This window comes from Phlebotomus argentipes, unplaced genomic scaffold (assembly GCF_947086385.1).
Source record: "Phlebotomus argentipes unplaced genomic scaffold, Phlebotomus argentipes genome assembly contig_5, whole genome shotgun sequence".
NCBI classification, from domain to species: Eukaryota; Metazoa; Arthropoda; class Insecta; order Diptera; family Psychodidae; genus Phlebotomus; species Phlebotomus argentipes.
In genome coordinates, this window is record NW_026776165.1 from 10,758,582 (window position 1) to 10,772,591 (window position 14,010).

Sequence of the window (14,010 nt, forward strand, 5' to 3'; positions counted from 1 at the left end):
CAAACATTTGTAAGACTGCAAAAGAGATATTTCGTGTCAATATTGACACTCTTCTCGTCTTTGATATTCAATAAACACTCAAATCATCCCCACACCACTAAAGTGCTGTGGCAAAATGTGTATTTCTCACATCACGTGCAGGGGTGAAAATACCATATTTTGTGCCATTGATATTGAGTGGCTCCGGGAAACGCGCAAATCAAACTCATTGCAAATAAGACAGACAAATATTGCCTCTGCAAGGAAATCACCTTCGACAGGATAAACATCAAAGATGTTACATATATTGGAATTACGAATCAACCGCAAATTTTCTCTCATATCTAACGCTCTGATGGAGCTTTTGATTAAAGATATCGAGCGAAAGTGCTGAACTTTCGCTCATATTTTGTAGCTTTTCCATTTTATGCACTACTTATTCTTGTATATTCTAATGTATCCTCGTAAAGATTGTCGGATAAGTCATATAAATAGTGGAATTATTTGAAAAATTAGCTGCATTTTCCATCCAAAACATCGGACACAAGAAAATCCGTGAAAGCTCAAAGACACACAGAGAGTGTTTGTTGGCTTTTCTTGGACCATTTTCTCCAAAACATCACATTATAACACATTTTAATCAATGAATCCATGGCGAAAATCCCTTTTATCTCAACAAACAGGTCAACTCACCACTATAAATGTAAATTTTATACAAACACTGGCCAGCAGGACGGCTCTTCCCCTGTAATTCCATGAATATTTCATATCGCATGCGATAAAGCATGCACAAAGAATGCCCTCAACTGCGCAATGTATGTCGAAAATTGCTGGCATGAGAGTTCTTGGAGGAAGTCAACGCGTGCGATTGTGTGCAACCGTGATTTCAGCTAATCTGCGTACGTATTTATCACTTGGCCTTTATCAGCTCTCGCAATCGAACATATGGAAGAAGTCAGTTTGGGGAAAAAACCAGTGCAGAATGTCGATTTCTTGTGATACCTTTGTACTCTGCTTCCTGCTAATCCCGTCCATTGTGTCCTGCAGCCCGGCCAAAGGCTACTTGTTCATCCGCCATATATCATCTTCAGAGGAGGTGCGATTGCTGCCCAGGGGGCAGACAAAATGGGCAGAAGTGGTGTACAATCATTTACAGGGACTTGGAAGAAAACGTATTTGTCATTTTCTAGATTATGTGAATAATTTGAGACAGATTTTGTGAAAAATCTTATTATTGAGTTCTGAAAGATTTCTAGTCATTCGAAAATTAAGTAACTTTTGTATCTTTAAGGCTAAGAAACACTGCAAATTGTGCTAGGATCTGACATAATCTCAAAAAGGCCATTTTGAAAGCTTTCTGAACGCTTTTAGACTTCAATTTTGCAATTCTGACTTCACTAATGAATCCTAAGAGAATGCCATCTTTTATCTTTGTCTTAGAGCGATTGCAGACTTACGATTTTCGACCGAATTTTGCCGAATCTTTTTACATTTCAATCCCCACAAAATGGCGGAATTCTTGTGAATGATTTCCTGGTCAAAAATCGTCCAGTTCTTACGTAAAACTTTAAGTTTTTAAAAAAAAATTGCAAATAAACCAAAATTGTCACTATTATCGACAAAGAAGACCAATCTTTGAGTCAAAACTTGTGGATGATCTCAGCTTTAAACACTCCAAACTCATCCACTTTGCGCCGTTTCGAGGATAACCCTTAAGTGTGTAATCGCTCTTAGGGAAGTTTGTTCAGTAATGGCAGAAAGAGCGTCCAGGAAGTGGTGTACACACTTTAGCCACTTCATCTGCCCCTTTGTCGTGACCTCTAAGTGGATTTCTCTGGCACCGCAGAATAATTCTCCCCTCAATTGCAGCTTGAATTGCGACGAATGTGCGATGAAGGTGATCTCTTGGCCGCCACGAGGGCGGTTCAGCTCCAATTGAGCCCCGATTCCGGCTACCTGTGCCACACGACCAGATTTATTGGCCACTATTGGATGAAACTCGAAGACTTGCACGAGCTCGTGAGTCACCGCATCGACGGTGGTGATTTATCACCCGGCCATGTGATACTGAGCGACGAGGAATTTATTGGCGTGCAAAACAACACATTCTGCCGTGTTAATTTGATGGCCAACAATTGCACGCCTCTCGCAGGCGACCAAGAGTGGCCCGAGTCGTCATCGGCGGAGGTTCTGGTGAAGTTCAGCAAATATCCAGTCGTGCCTGGCGGCTATCAGAGCCTCAAGACCTACGCCATCATCCTTATCATCGTCTTGATGTGTGTAACTTTTACAGCAGTCATTCATGTGACGCAAAAGAGCGTCTCAGAGTGGCAAAAGAGGTTGAATCATCAATACATTTTTGTTGTTGATAACAAATAAAATTCGAATGAATTCAATTGCTGCGCGTGTGAGTGTTTCTCTTTTCCTAATCTTATCGAAAGTTGCGATAAACAAACTCTCCAGAGAAGATAAGAATTGGTGGAAAAAAGTGAACGAAGCGATTGGGTAAAGCGAAACGTGTCGCATAGGATTCAATTTAAAGAGCCATAAAGTATTTTGGTGAGTGAAATTAGAAGTAATTCAATAAATTCTGTTTCAGTTCTTTTATAATTAATGACAAATTAAGATTCTTGAGTAGAATTTATCTTCCGTTTTTGCGCCATGATTTCTGTTCCCCGCGAATTTTCGTCACAAAATCATTGCTCGCATGCTTTATAATAGCTGAACCTCGAACAGGCGCGGTATTCGAAGGGTTGAATATCGGCAAAGCAAGTGATTTGTGCGAGTCCATCATTCAGTATTAGTGACAAAATGGCTGTGATCAAGAAAGCTTGTGTCTTCATTACATTCACGGCCCTCTTCTTCTACCTTTACCTCTTCATAACGTGGAAGATCCAATTTGAGTACAACACTTTGACGGCCAGGAAGAGTCTTGATTTCTACAACTTCTTGTCCTGGAGCACGAGAAACATCTCGGAGTTCATTCATCCTGAGCGCAGCACTTGCTTAGTGTGTCCAGAAGTGCCGCAAGTATGCAAGGATGGCCTGGAGAGCAACAGGACGATCTTCTTCGTCACGACATCGCCGAACAACAGACTCCAGCGGAACGCCATCCGGTCGACTTGGGCGCAAAGAGCCGATCCCAAGCCAATCTTCCTCACAGGACGCTCGCCGGACGCCAAGACGATGGTAAAATTCCGTGCTCTAGTTTCGCGCGAAAGTTTCCCGGTCGCATGGCTTTCCAAAAGATAAGAAAATAATGTCCACAAAAGCACGTGTATTGGTGCTTCATAGTTTGAATATTGTGCAATAAGCATATTCACTTCGCGGATAGATAAGAGTGGAATTTAGTCCGCAACGAATCGCGTTTGTGAAAGTCTATGACCAGAATGCGTTTTTTGGCGGTAAAATTGGTGTGCTGAAGAGGGATTGATCTTGATCAGGAAATTTCTCTTCAGTTGGCTATCAGATGCCGTTTTTATTGGAACCCTCTTGACTTTGTTTCTCAGCCAGCGCGCGTATCAATTGTATTATCAAGTGTGTCAATCGTTAGAAGAGTGATATTTGGCATGATTGACAACCAAGACATATCTTTCTATTTCGCCCGCAGAATCTCTTGATCGAAGAGGCTCTTTCGTTCAACGATATCGTCGTTGAGGACTTTACAGATAGTTATGTGAACTTGACACTGAAGACAGGATTCATGATGAAGAACTTCCTCAGAACTTGCCCAAAGGCCAAGTATCTGATGAAGTGCGATGACGACGTGATGGTCAATCCGGATGTTATCTATTCGCTCGTGGAGAAGATCAGCGGCAGCAATAAACCACTAATCGGAAGACTCTTTCTCAATCCCGCGCCGTTTCGAGACGCCGACTCGAAGTACTACATTCCCTACTGGCTCTACGACAAGTCCGTCTTCCCGCCTTACCTCTCGGGTCCGGGATATCTAGTCCCGGGCGACAGTGTTGAGAGGATTCTCGAGGAGAGCGCCAACGAGCCTCTGATCAACCTCGAAGATGTCTACTTCACCGGCATGATCGCGATGGGCAGGCTGAACATGACTCTGCAGAACAGCAAGAGATTCTCCACCATCTTCTCACCGCGCATGGGCAAGTGCAACTTCCAGAGGGCCGCCATGGTGCATCATCTGGAGGTGCCCGAAATGCTGTCTCTGTGGAACTCAACGTGGGACACGAAGGTGAACTGCAAGAACAAGTTCCGATCCATCATCACGGGCTTCGGCATCCCACCTTTCTTCCTCAAGAGGAACTCTCTGGACTTGGACCTCGACTGACCTAGTTTGATAGTGAATTACATGAAATTCTCATTAGACCTTTAAGTGCAACTCAGTGTTGCTGACTTTGAGTCACAGTCAAAGACTCCTGGCAAGTGCTGAAGTGCTGATTCAAGGCGAAAATCTCCACGTTCAAGTTATCAGTTTTATATGATTAATTGGGTGTATTTTTGCAATCAAGCACAGAAAGGCAGTTGCGAAGATAAGTGTGAAGCTGTGTGTGTTTTGAAATTAAAAATTTTTCTTCTAAGGTTAATCTTTATTTCCTAAAATTGCAGTAAGATTTTAAATTATCAATAACATGGAGTTAGAATAATAAGCGCTCTGACAAATATATATTTTTCTAAAAGCTCTTAAACCTCGCTGCATGATAACAAAATTTCAAGGCATTTTATGCAGGGGTTTTCGAGAAAATAGTCTTGTAATTTTGAGTTTTACATATAAACAAGAATGCAAAACTTCAACTGTTCTTTTCAACTACGTGAACATTTAAGCGCTCTGACAAAGATATACTTATCTGAAAGCTTATTAAGTTCACTATTTAAATAGATAGTATTTGATCTTGAAATCGCCCAACCCGAGACATTTGCGGGGCATCAGTTGAAAAACATGCTAAAGAGAGAGAACGTACACACATCACTTAACCTTATTTATATTTTCTCACCCCTGATGTGGGGTTGGGGGTCACAATAAATCTTTCATATGCCACAAACACTCGACGCCAGTTTTGTAACTCTCGATGTTTGGGCATAGGCGGTTCGGCATTTGATGGTGGTTTGTATGGTTTGGCGCGCAAAACGCTGTGTCGAGGGGGACGAAAGACAAATGTATGCTCAGCGACTGGATTTGTATCTTTCATGCCATTCCCACCCGAAAAGGGCTCCACTCATCCATGGCCACCCTTTGGCAAATTGGCAGCCAGAGGCGAAGATTGAAAAGCGCGCGCCAAGGAAAAAAAAACCATTTTCGTATTAATTATTTGCCATTGTGGGTGAATTCAGAGATGCTGTTTATGTTTACACACCGTTGCGTAATGAAATGCTTCCTTCCTGTGTGGCAGAACAACAAGAGCGAGAGAGTGAGAGAGAGAGAGAGAGAGTCGATCCATCAAGTATTGATAAATTCCTCGAACCCAAGTCAGTTGTACCCGAAGAGCCTTAAATAATAAATTCCCGTGAAGGATTTATTGCACTTCGCGAGGGCATCAGATGGATTTATTGCGACAAAAACTTTCACTGCAGACTCGCGTCAAGGAGGTGAAATAATGCGATGGACGTGAGTGGTAAATTGCAGTGTCCAAAGCAGCCCCGCACTCCCCAATATTTGAATTTCATCAAACTGATACCACATAATCAGACCGCAAATAGCCAAACAATGTGGGGAGAATTTGAAGGAAATTATAGGTCTAATTCATCTGTCAACAGGGGAAAATTGGTGAGCAAACAAGAGGACAAAACGGTCAATTGGAAGCCAATAAAATATCCATCGCGAGTAATGCGCCGAAATTGTGCCCTTTATTTAAAGTCTCTCCTTTTCTCTTCTTGCCTCAAAGTCAATTCTTCCCATATAAATTACGTGAAATGAGGCAGGAAATTTATTCCTCAGCTCAGCAGGAGTGTTGTCGAAGGGATTCACAGTGCGGCTGGTGTAAAAGAAGTTCTCACTTTCTTGCGATCATGGAAGAAATTGAACAGTTAAACAGTTTTAGTGTGCTAATAAATCAGATTGGTAAGAAAGGCGCGCCATGAAATTGTGTGCAATTTCACATTAAATCATCTGTAAATTTCACTTGATATGCTGCACAGCTTCTATATTAAATTTCACGAAGCCTTCTAACATCTGAACAATTAACATTTTATGCGACAAATCGCACTCAATCCTAAGTTTCTTTGGCTTTATTATTTCTCTTTTAACCAATCCAATTGCCGGGGAAAGTTGGCAAATACCTTCAGGAGGTGTGCTGCATTGTTATCTTATGGATAATTGCGCCGTCGTCTTATGACAATGTACCAGAAGTGAAGTACGAGCGGAACGGAAACTTCAATAGTTTGCAGTACAACCAATTTGTCTGGATTAATTTGGAGGAAATAGAGACAAAGGAAAACTTCGACGAAGTTATAAAAGACTCCGTGAATCTCGGTTGTCAGGTAAAGTAATTATTTCCGAATCAAATCATCTCTAATTGCACGAATTCAGAGAAATTTCGGTGCATGAAGGATTTTATAAGAATAATACTGAAATAGGAGCTCAAATTACGAGCTTCTCTTTTTATTTAAAAAAAAATTCTGAGTGTACATAAATTGTAATAATATTCTGAATTACCGGAAAATAAGGTTATGTTTAAAGGCTTTTTCCAAGAGGAAAATCACTCGCAATTTCAGACCAATAATTTTTCGTGATTTTTTTTTATAAATTTTAATTCAATTATTAACACAAATTTTATTATTGCCAAGATTTTTAAAAATATCTTATTATTGTGTGAATTTTTTATTTATATTTTCTAAATATTAAAAAAAAAAATTGAAATTTTTTCAAATTTCATTATTTTCTTCACATATTGCCGCCAGAGGGCAGCAGTTAAAACTTTAAAGACATTTTTGATCCTGTGAGTTTGAATCCAGCTTGAGGCAAAATTTCTAACTTCCTAATCGTGAATATAAATGAAAGACAAATAATTTGATAGATAAAATTCTTTTATCTAGAAGTGTGTTTTCTTAAGATTATAGTAGAAATCAAAAGAAACAGAACTGACTTAGTATTTCTATTTAATTGCTATTCAAATATATATCGAACTTTGTATTTCGATCTGATGAAGCAGGCTTGGATTGTCGCCAATGAAGGCGTGAAGGACTTTCTCAATGCCTATGCGGAAGTTGTCGAGACGTGCGAACAGAGGCCGCAGAAAGTCCACATGATTTTCCACCTGAACGACTCTTCGGAGGACATTTCGCGGGAAATCCTGTCGCATCGCACACTCGAAGGTGAAACCACAGAATAAGGCGTCAGTGTCTCCTTTCCCACCGCAACTCATTCATTTTCTCTGTCTTGTTGTCTGTGCAAATCCGCGCCTTCAGATGTGCCAAACATTCTCCTGATAATCCCATCGACGACTTCGCGACACAACGCAGATGATGGAGAGTCATTTGATTTGGTGACATCGCCCTTTGCCGGACGATTTAACAACACCCACCCAATATTGCTGGATGTCTTCGGCAATTCCACACTCACCAGCGATGCCAATTTGTTTCCCGACAAACTCCAAAATCTCCAGCAGCGTCATCTAAGACTGTCGCTATTCAATTACAAGCCCTACACAACAGTTCAACATGTGGTAAGCTCTATTAATTGGGGATTTGCTCTCGCTCTTCCCAAAATTTTATTCCACGCGCGCCACAGACTCTGACAATGTTGGCACAGCATTTGTGACATGCAAATTAATATTATGCCATTCAGCACCTCAACAATGTCAATGTCGAGGAGTTTTGTGTACACATTTCCGCATCACAATTACTTCTTCCTGGGCGTCCAGACGACATCCGCAAGTCTCCTCCTCTGCAATTTGGCCCCTTTTGCTGAATGGTGTCCTGAAGTGTGTGCCTGACATATTTATAGTATATCAAGTGTTGTGGCCGAAGCCAATAAATTACGGAGCATCCATGCGATCCTGGCGGATGATTATGAAGCGCCTGGGTTGAGGAAGATGGCCTACGATGGTGTCAACAACAATGTGCCGGTCAAATTTGTGGTTCAGGAGTGTTTAAGGAAGATCCCACTTCTGACACCGGTTCAAAGTTTGTCTCAGAGAAAAAAAAGAAATAATTCATGAATCTCCAGAATCAAATTGAAAAAGTCTACAAAAGTGTGAATTAAAGAATGATTACAAAGAAATAATAGTAAATGAATAATTTTTAAGAAAACGGTTAAAGTGACCCGCCCAGAGAGCCAAAAAAGCTAAAAGCAACATTTTGATAAAAAATTTTGATAAAAAGTGCTAAGTTTATTGAGCTAAACTTTTAGCAGCACTCGAACAAAAAGTCCTAAGCCGAAGTATTGAAATGGAACCGTTAAAAATACATCAATTTACAGCACATTTTTAAGCTAATTTCTATGCTACGGTCAGCTAATTTTTCATCAACGATAATCGCAGATTCTGTTGCTGAATATCCCACTTCTGACACCAGCACAACCATATGAAAAAGTAAAACAATTCAGCCAGCGTTTGAATAATTCCACTGTCTATTTTGAAAAGCATATGCCCAACATTTAATCGGCCTTTGCCCAGCATTGCGGAGCTTCGTTTAGCGTGGAAAATGCATTTTGATGCATTGGTCAGTTTCCCATTAATCCAATGATAAATTATCAGTCATCAATCATTGTGACAAGTTTGCACACGGGATATTTATGAATTCATGGGCCACGCAAATGCATCCTCGTGTGTTTCACACACTCGCAAATTTTCACCCTCACCGCCACCAGGAATATTGGCATAATGACAAAAGTTTGCAAACACCCAGAGTTTGCGGGGACGCGTCTAATGATGAATTTTCCATGTTGCAAAACTCCATTTACGCGCTAATCTGGGGTATTATTTTATAAAGTCACAGCGGGCATAAATTAAATTTAAATCAACTTCCGATGATGAATTTGGCGACGTGAGATAATCACATTTCCCTCGAGTGAATGGCAAGTATTATATAGAGACGGTTTTTCGCTTAAATTAGTAATGCGGCGAAAAGTGATCAATTTCTCATGCATGCGGAGAAAATTCCAAGGAAAATGCCAAGGAAAAAGGAAAGTTTCATCCCCCCTTTTGTGCATTCCCGCATCCTCAAGCTAAAGACTTAATTAATTCAATGGAGAGTCAAGTGAAAAGCCCTCAATCTTCAGCGAAAACTTGTCACCTTTTCACCTTTGTCACGCCGCGGACTCACAACGTCTTTGACTCTTGAATTCCGAAAACTTTTCCCCTTCCACCCATCGCAGCGTCACTTTCCGCGGTGAGAGCTTTCCGGGTGAATTTTAATGAACTAATTCGCGTAATTGAATTGCATTTGACACCTGCAGGACGCCGGCAAGGGTAATGCCAACGCCATGATGACAGAAGAGGAGCTCACGATTCTCATTGACGGCACGGAATGTCTGATGTTTCTGGAGTTCTGCAGCAGACACAATTGCACACTCTTCATTTCCGAAGGTAAGTTGTCAGCCGATAATTCATCGATGCATCGACGCTCTTGTGGAAGTTTTCCACTCGCTTTTCCACCCAGAAGACAATATTATGATGTCAATTTCAAGATTAGAGCGATTTTCTCTTTCGAAGAAAAATGACAAACAGAGTTGATGAATTTTGTACGTGTTGAATAGACAGAGAAGAAAATTTATTAGATTGTATTTTAAATGTAATCGATGTTTTATGAGAATATCTTTCACTATAAAATCAATTTTTCATGTAATTCAGTCAAGAAATACACATAATTATCTCTTATCTTGACTCTCTTCAAATCTTCTGTTTTATGGCAAAAACACCACGATAAACTCAGAGATAGATCATGCAGCTTTTGAAGGATTTATAACTCAAGTTCGCCCAGTGAAATCAATTTATTTGTACCACTTTTTCTCCGGCATCTTCTCAATTTTCTCAAGGCGAATCGATCTTCAGGACAATTTAATTTTTACATTCGCTCCAGACAGAATTGAATTACCTTTCATCTCTGTCTGTGTCATATTTTCCAAGAGGGCCACAATTTTCACGACTTCTTTACACTTTTTTTTTCTTTCTGTGCTCTGTGAAATTGTGTAATGCTCAATGGCGAGAATTCGTCCTCTTTGCAGACGAAGAGGGACAATGGGGCGTAATTTATGAGAATCGCACTGGAAACGGACTCACAGGAGCTGTTGTGGAGCGAAGGGCAGAAGCCAGCGTCGGTGCACTTTACATGTGGTAAGTTGAGATGCCATGACAACTGATAAAGCCTTTGTATTCATTGCAATCACTGAGAGTTTGTCATCATTTGAAGGAATAAGTGATTCTTTTGATGGTCAGACAATCCTTCTTTGGATTCCTGCTCATCAGGATATTCCAAGAACTGAAATAGTAGATCAGAAATCAGGAAACTATCCCCTTGATGGATTATCTGTGAAGTTTCTGTGCTCATTAGGCAGAAGACTGCAATTGGAAATTTGTTTTCCTTAATTTACTTCGCAAGTGGCCAAAATTCAACTTTATTTCTGCTATTTTGTGGCAATTAAACCTACCTTAGTCGGTTGAATCATGCTTATAACCACTAATTAAACCATTACCTTTCGATTGAGACTATTTTCAGCCTCAAAAAATGCTTCTAAAATGTTTTTCGAAGAAAATTGGAAAGAAAACCAGCGTCCATGAGTGCTAAGGCGGTAATGCACTGATTTAACGTAAATTAAATTCAATTCTGGGGTTGTAAAAACACATTTGAATGTCTTATAAATGCCAAATGTCTCAAGAAAATAATCCTCAATCATAAGCACACTAAATCATCAAAATGTGTAAAACGCTACTTGTAATTCAACATATCTTATCAGAGAGTGCATTAACCGCATAAACTTAAACAAAGACGCGAACTGAAATCGTTGGTAAACATAACAGCGAAATCGCTAAGAGACTCTTGAGCATCAATTTATGCTTGAATATTATCCGTGATTTATGCAATTCGGCGGGCAAACAAGTCGCCCTCATTATCTTAAGCAGTCGCTGTGATAAGTGTGAGTGGAATCTAAATTCCAAGTGCCCCCCACTCGAGTCAGCTCCAGATTAGGTGCGAGTCTTCAGTTCTTCAGCTTCAGTTCCACGCTGTCGCGCCGAGTGAACACTTGTTGAAATGTCTTTGGCTGATAAGAAGGCTCTCATCACTGGAGCTTGCAGTGGCATCGGTTACGCAATCGGCGAGGAGTTCCTGAGGAATGACGCCAAAGTGCTGATCGTCGTGGACATTCACTTGACGGAGCCGGAGAGCATTGCGTCATGGCGCGCAAAGTATCCCAAGGCCAGCGTGAAGTACTTCTCCGTCGACGTGAGGCTGGACGAGAAGCTGAAGAAGTGCTACGAAGATGTGGAGAAGGCCTTCGGCAGCCTTGACATCGTGGTGAATTGCGCGGGAATCATGGGCGAGCATGACTACAAGAGGATGATCGACATCAATTTTGCCGGAATGATCGGCTCGAGCTTGTACGCCATCGAGAACATGAGAAAGGATGGCAAGGGCAGTGGAGGAGTGATTGTGAACTTCGCCTCCATTGTGGGCGTCGAGCCGGTGAGCGTTTGTCCAGTTTACAGCGCCACAAAGGTCGGCATTAACGCCTTTCATCGCTCAGTGGCGCACGACAATGATCAGCTGGGCATCAAATTCCTCAGCATCTGTCCAGGATTGACAGAAACTTCGCTCTTCGATAACAAAACTCATCCTGGCTTCCACTATTTGGCCACAGCAGAGAAACTCCAGAAAACCAGAGCAGCGATGAAGTCTCAAAAGTATGGACGAAACTTCTGCTTCCTATATTCTTATATTTCATTGAACTTCTTTGCACTTTAGGCCTGACGTTATCAGCACGGGTTTGATCAAACTCATACACGAAGCCAAAAACGGAAGCGTTTGGGTTATTGAGGAAGGAAAGTGGAGAGAGGAAATTTTCCCCGAATTGAAGTATTAAGAATACCCAAAGTTGTACAAAATTATCGGGAAATAAATGGGAAAAGGCATGCTGAAGTCTCTCAATTCTACTTCTTATCAATTCAAGGTCAGCCAGATTAGATGTTTGATGTCTGAATCTCCTTTCAGGTACTACGAATCTCAGTTTCTGACGCTTTCAAAGATAATTTCCCGCACTGGAATCACTTGCATCGTTCCCAGACCTGCGTAAGTAAACTATAACTTCTGTAGTTTAATTTTGCAAAAATCGCATAAAGAGAAGCAAAAAAGCACGAAGAAAATGTATGCAAAATCGGCAAGTTAGAAGAAAAACAAGAGCTTCTAAAAATACGTACTAATAGTTATTTATGAAATCATGATTTATAATGCTAATTACAAAAGACTTGTGACGATAATTAAACTCAATAAGAAAAACGAGATCTTATACAGTTGGAATTTCTTCTTACAGCTTCGTCACGAATGATTGTTTATCAACTTTATCGCATAGCTAAATATGAATTGATATGACAATCGTTGAACTTGCGATATAAATTCCCCCAAATGTTTCTGATATGAAAGCAAATATTAATTTATACTGATGATAATTGTTACACAGAGAAAAAATCTTGAGATCAAGAAATTGAAGCATTAATTCAAGTCAAAACTGATTGATTTTGCTTCAAGAATTTTCTCTTAAATTAAGAGTTTTCACTTCATTCTTCTTAGAGGTTTGAGTGAAAAAACGCAAACACAAATCACTTTTTAAAGTCAACTCAATTGTTCTCAATTGTTGGGAGAAATTCCTCAATTTTCCTTTATTCCTCAACCTGTGTTACTTTCAAGGGGGAGATATTATACACTGAAAAAGCAGTGTTTCAACATCAAAATGAGTGTAAGAAAGAGTTGAAGGAGTCTAAAAAGGGATGGAAAACGCCTTTAAAGGCGTTCAGAAGTGTCTGAAGTGATTCTGCTAAGAATCTGTGGAAGTGTCAAGAAGTTGTGTACAGATTGAAGGCATATTATCTCCCCTTTGGTCACTTTTACAAATGAATTCTTAACTCAATCCTTCGCAGACTCCTTCCCGGATGGCTGACACCAATTCTGCCCTTCTCACCGACGCTCTGGATTGCGTGCTTGGCGTCGCTTCTCTTGGGAATCATCGGCTTGCAAACGATAGCCAAATACCACAAATCCTCGGCGGTGCATCAATCAGATGAGCGCCGGAGTTTTGTCAACTCCGTGCTGACCGTCATGGCGATTTATGTGCTGCAACCGATAGAATTCATGTGAGTTGCAGCGGAAAAAAAGCCCTCGAATTGCCACTAATATAACTTATTGGCGCAGCGACAGGAGATTTATCGAACGCACAGTCATTGGCTGCATTTTGGTCACTGGCTGGTTGATTGGGAACATCTATGCCAGCGGCTTGGCCAGTGTCATGACCATTCCGCGCTTCGTGGCGCCCATTGACACGCCGGAGGATTTGGCGGCGAGCGGCATGGAGTGGTCAGCCACGCACGATGCCTGGATCTTCTCCATCCAGTCGGCGACGGAGCCTTTGCTGGTGACGCTGGTGAAGAACTTCCGCATCCGCAGCCACGAGCAGCTGCGCAGTCACTCGCTGCGGAGCGACATCGGCTTCTCCATCGAGCGCCTGCAGTACGGCCACTTCGCCATCGGCGACTACATCCAGGAGGACATCCTGGACGACTACCAGATCATGGTGCAGGACATCTACTGGGAGTACTGCGTCGTGATGAGCTACAAGACGTGGTCTCTCCTGCCCATGTTCGATGATCTGGTGCTGCACGTCGCGGAGTCCGGCATCCAGAAGTACTGGGAGTTGCTGGTGGCGCAGCGCCACCAGAACATTCAAGTGCAGCTCGGCGTGGCGCAGTCCAGACACCACGACAGCCTGGGCCCGGAGCCACTCAAGCCCACGCATCTGTTCGGGCTCTTCGCCGTCTGGGGCCTCGGAATGATGCTCGCGACGGCGGTTTTCCTCGCGGAAACCTGTTGGCGCTTCAAGACACAGTGAACTTAAACTTAGAGGGATTAAGGCATCACTCC

General features: G+C 41.6%; 3 protein-coding genes across 3 annotated transcripts; all 3 read left to right on the forward strand.

The window, feature by feature from the left end:
* Positions 1-3,557: 3,557 nt before the first annotated feature.
* On the forward strand, positions 3,558-4,980 carry LOC132255385 (beta-1,3-galactosyltransferase 1-like). The gene has a single exon (XM_059751390.1). The coding sequence runs from the start codon at positions 3,683-3,685 to the stop codon at positions 4,274-4,276; it is 594 nt and encodes a 197-aa protein (XP_059607373.1). The 5' UTR covers positions 3,558-3,682; the 3' UTR covers positions 4,277-4,980.
* Positions 4,981-5,545: 565 nt separating this feature from the next.
* LOC132255993 (uncharacterized) lies at positions 5,546-13,978 on the forward strand. The gene is made up of 9 exons (XM_059752170.1): positions 5,546-5,551; positions 6,229-6,423; positions 7,095-7,257; positions 7,351-7,607; positions 9,341-9,470; positions 10,109-10,217; positions 12,091-12,168; positions 13,014-13,226; positions 13,285-13,978. The coding sequence occupies exons 1-9, from the start codon at positions 5,546-5,548 to the stop codon at positions 13,976-13,978; spliced, it is 1,845 nt and encodes a 614-aa protein (XP_059608153.1).
* Positions 11,066-12,006, forward strand: LOC132255391 (alcohol dehydrogenase 1-like). Its single transcript, XM_059751396.1, has 2 exons — positions 11,066-11,783; positions 11,845-12,006. The coding sequence occupies exons 1-2, from the start codon at positions 11,134-11,136 to the stop codon at positions 11,960-11,962; spliced, it is 768 nt and encodes a 255-aa protein (XP_059607379.1). The 5' UTR covers positions 11,066-11,133; the 3' UTR covers positions 11,963-12,006.
* Positions 13,979-14,010: the final 32 nt, after the last annotated feature.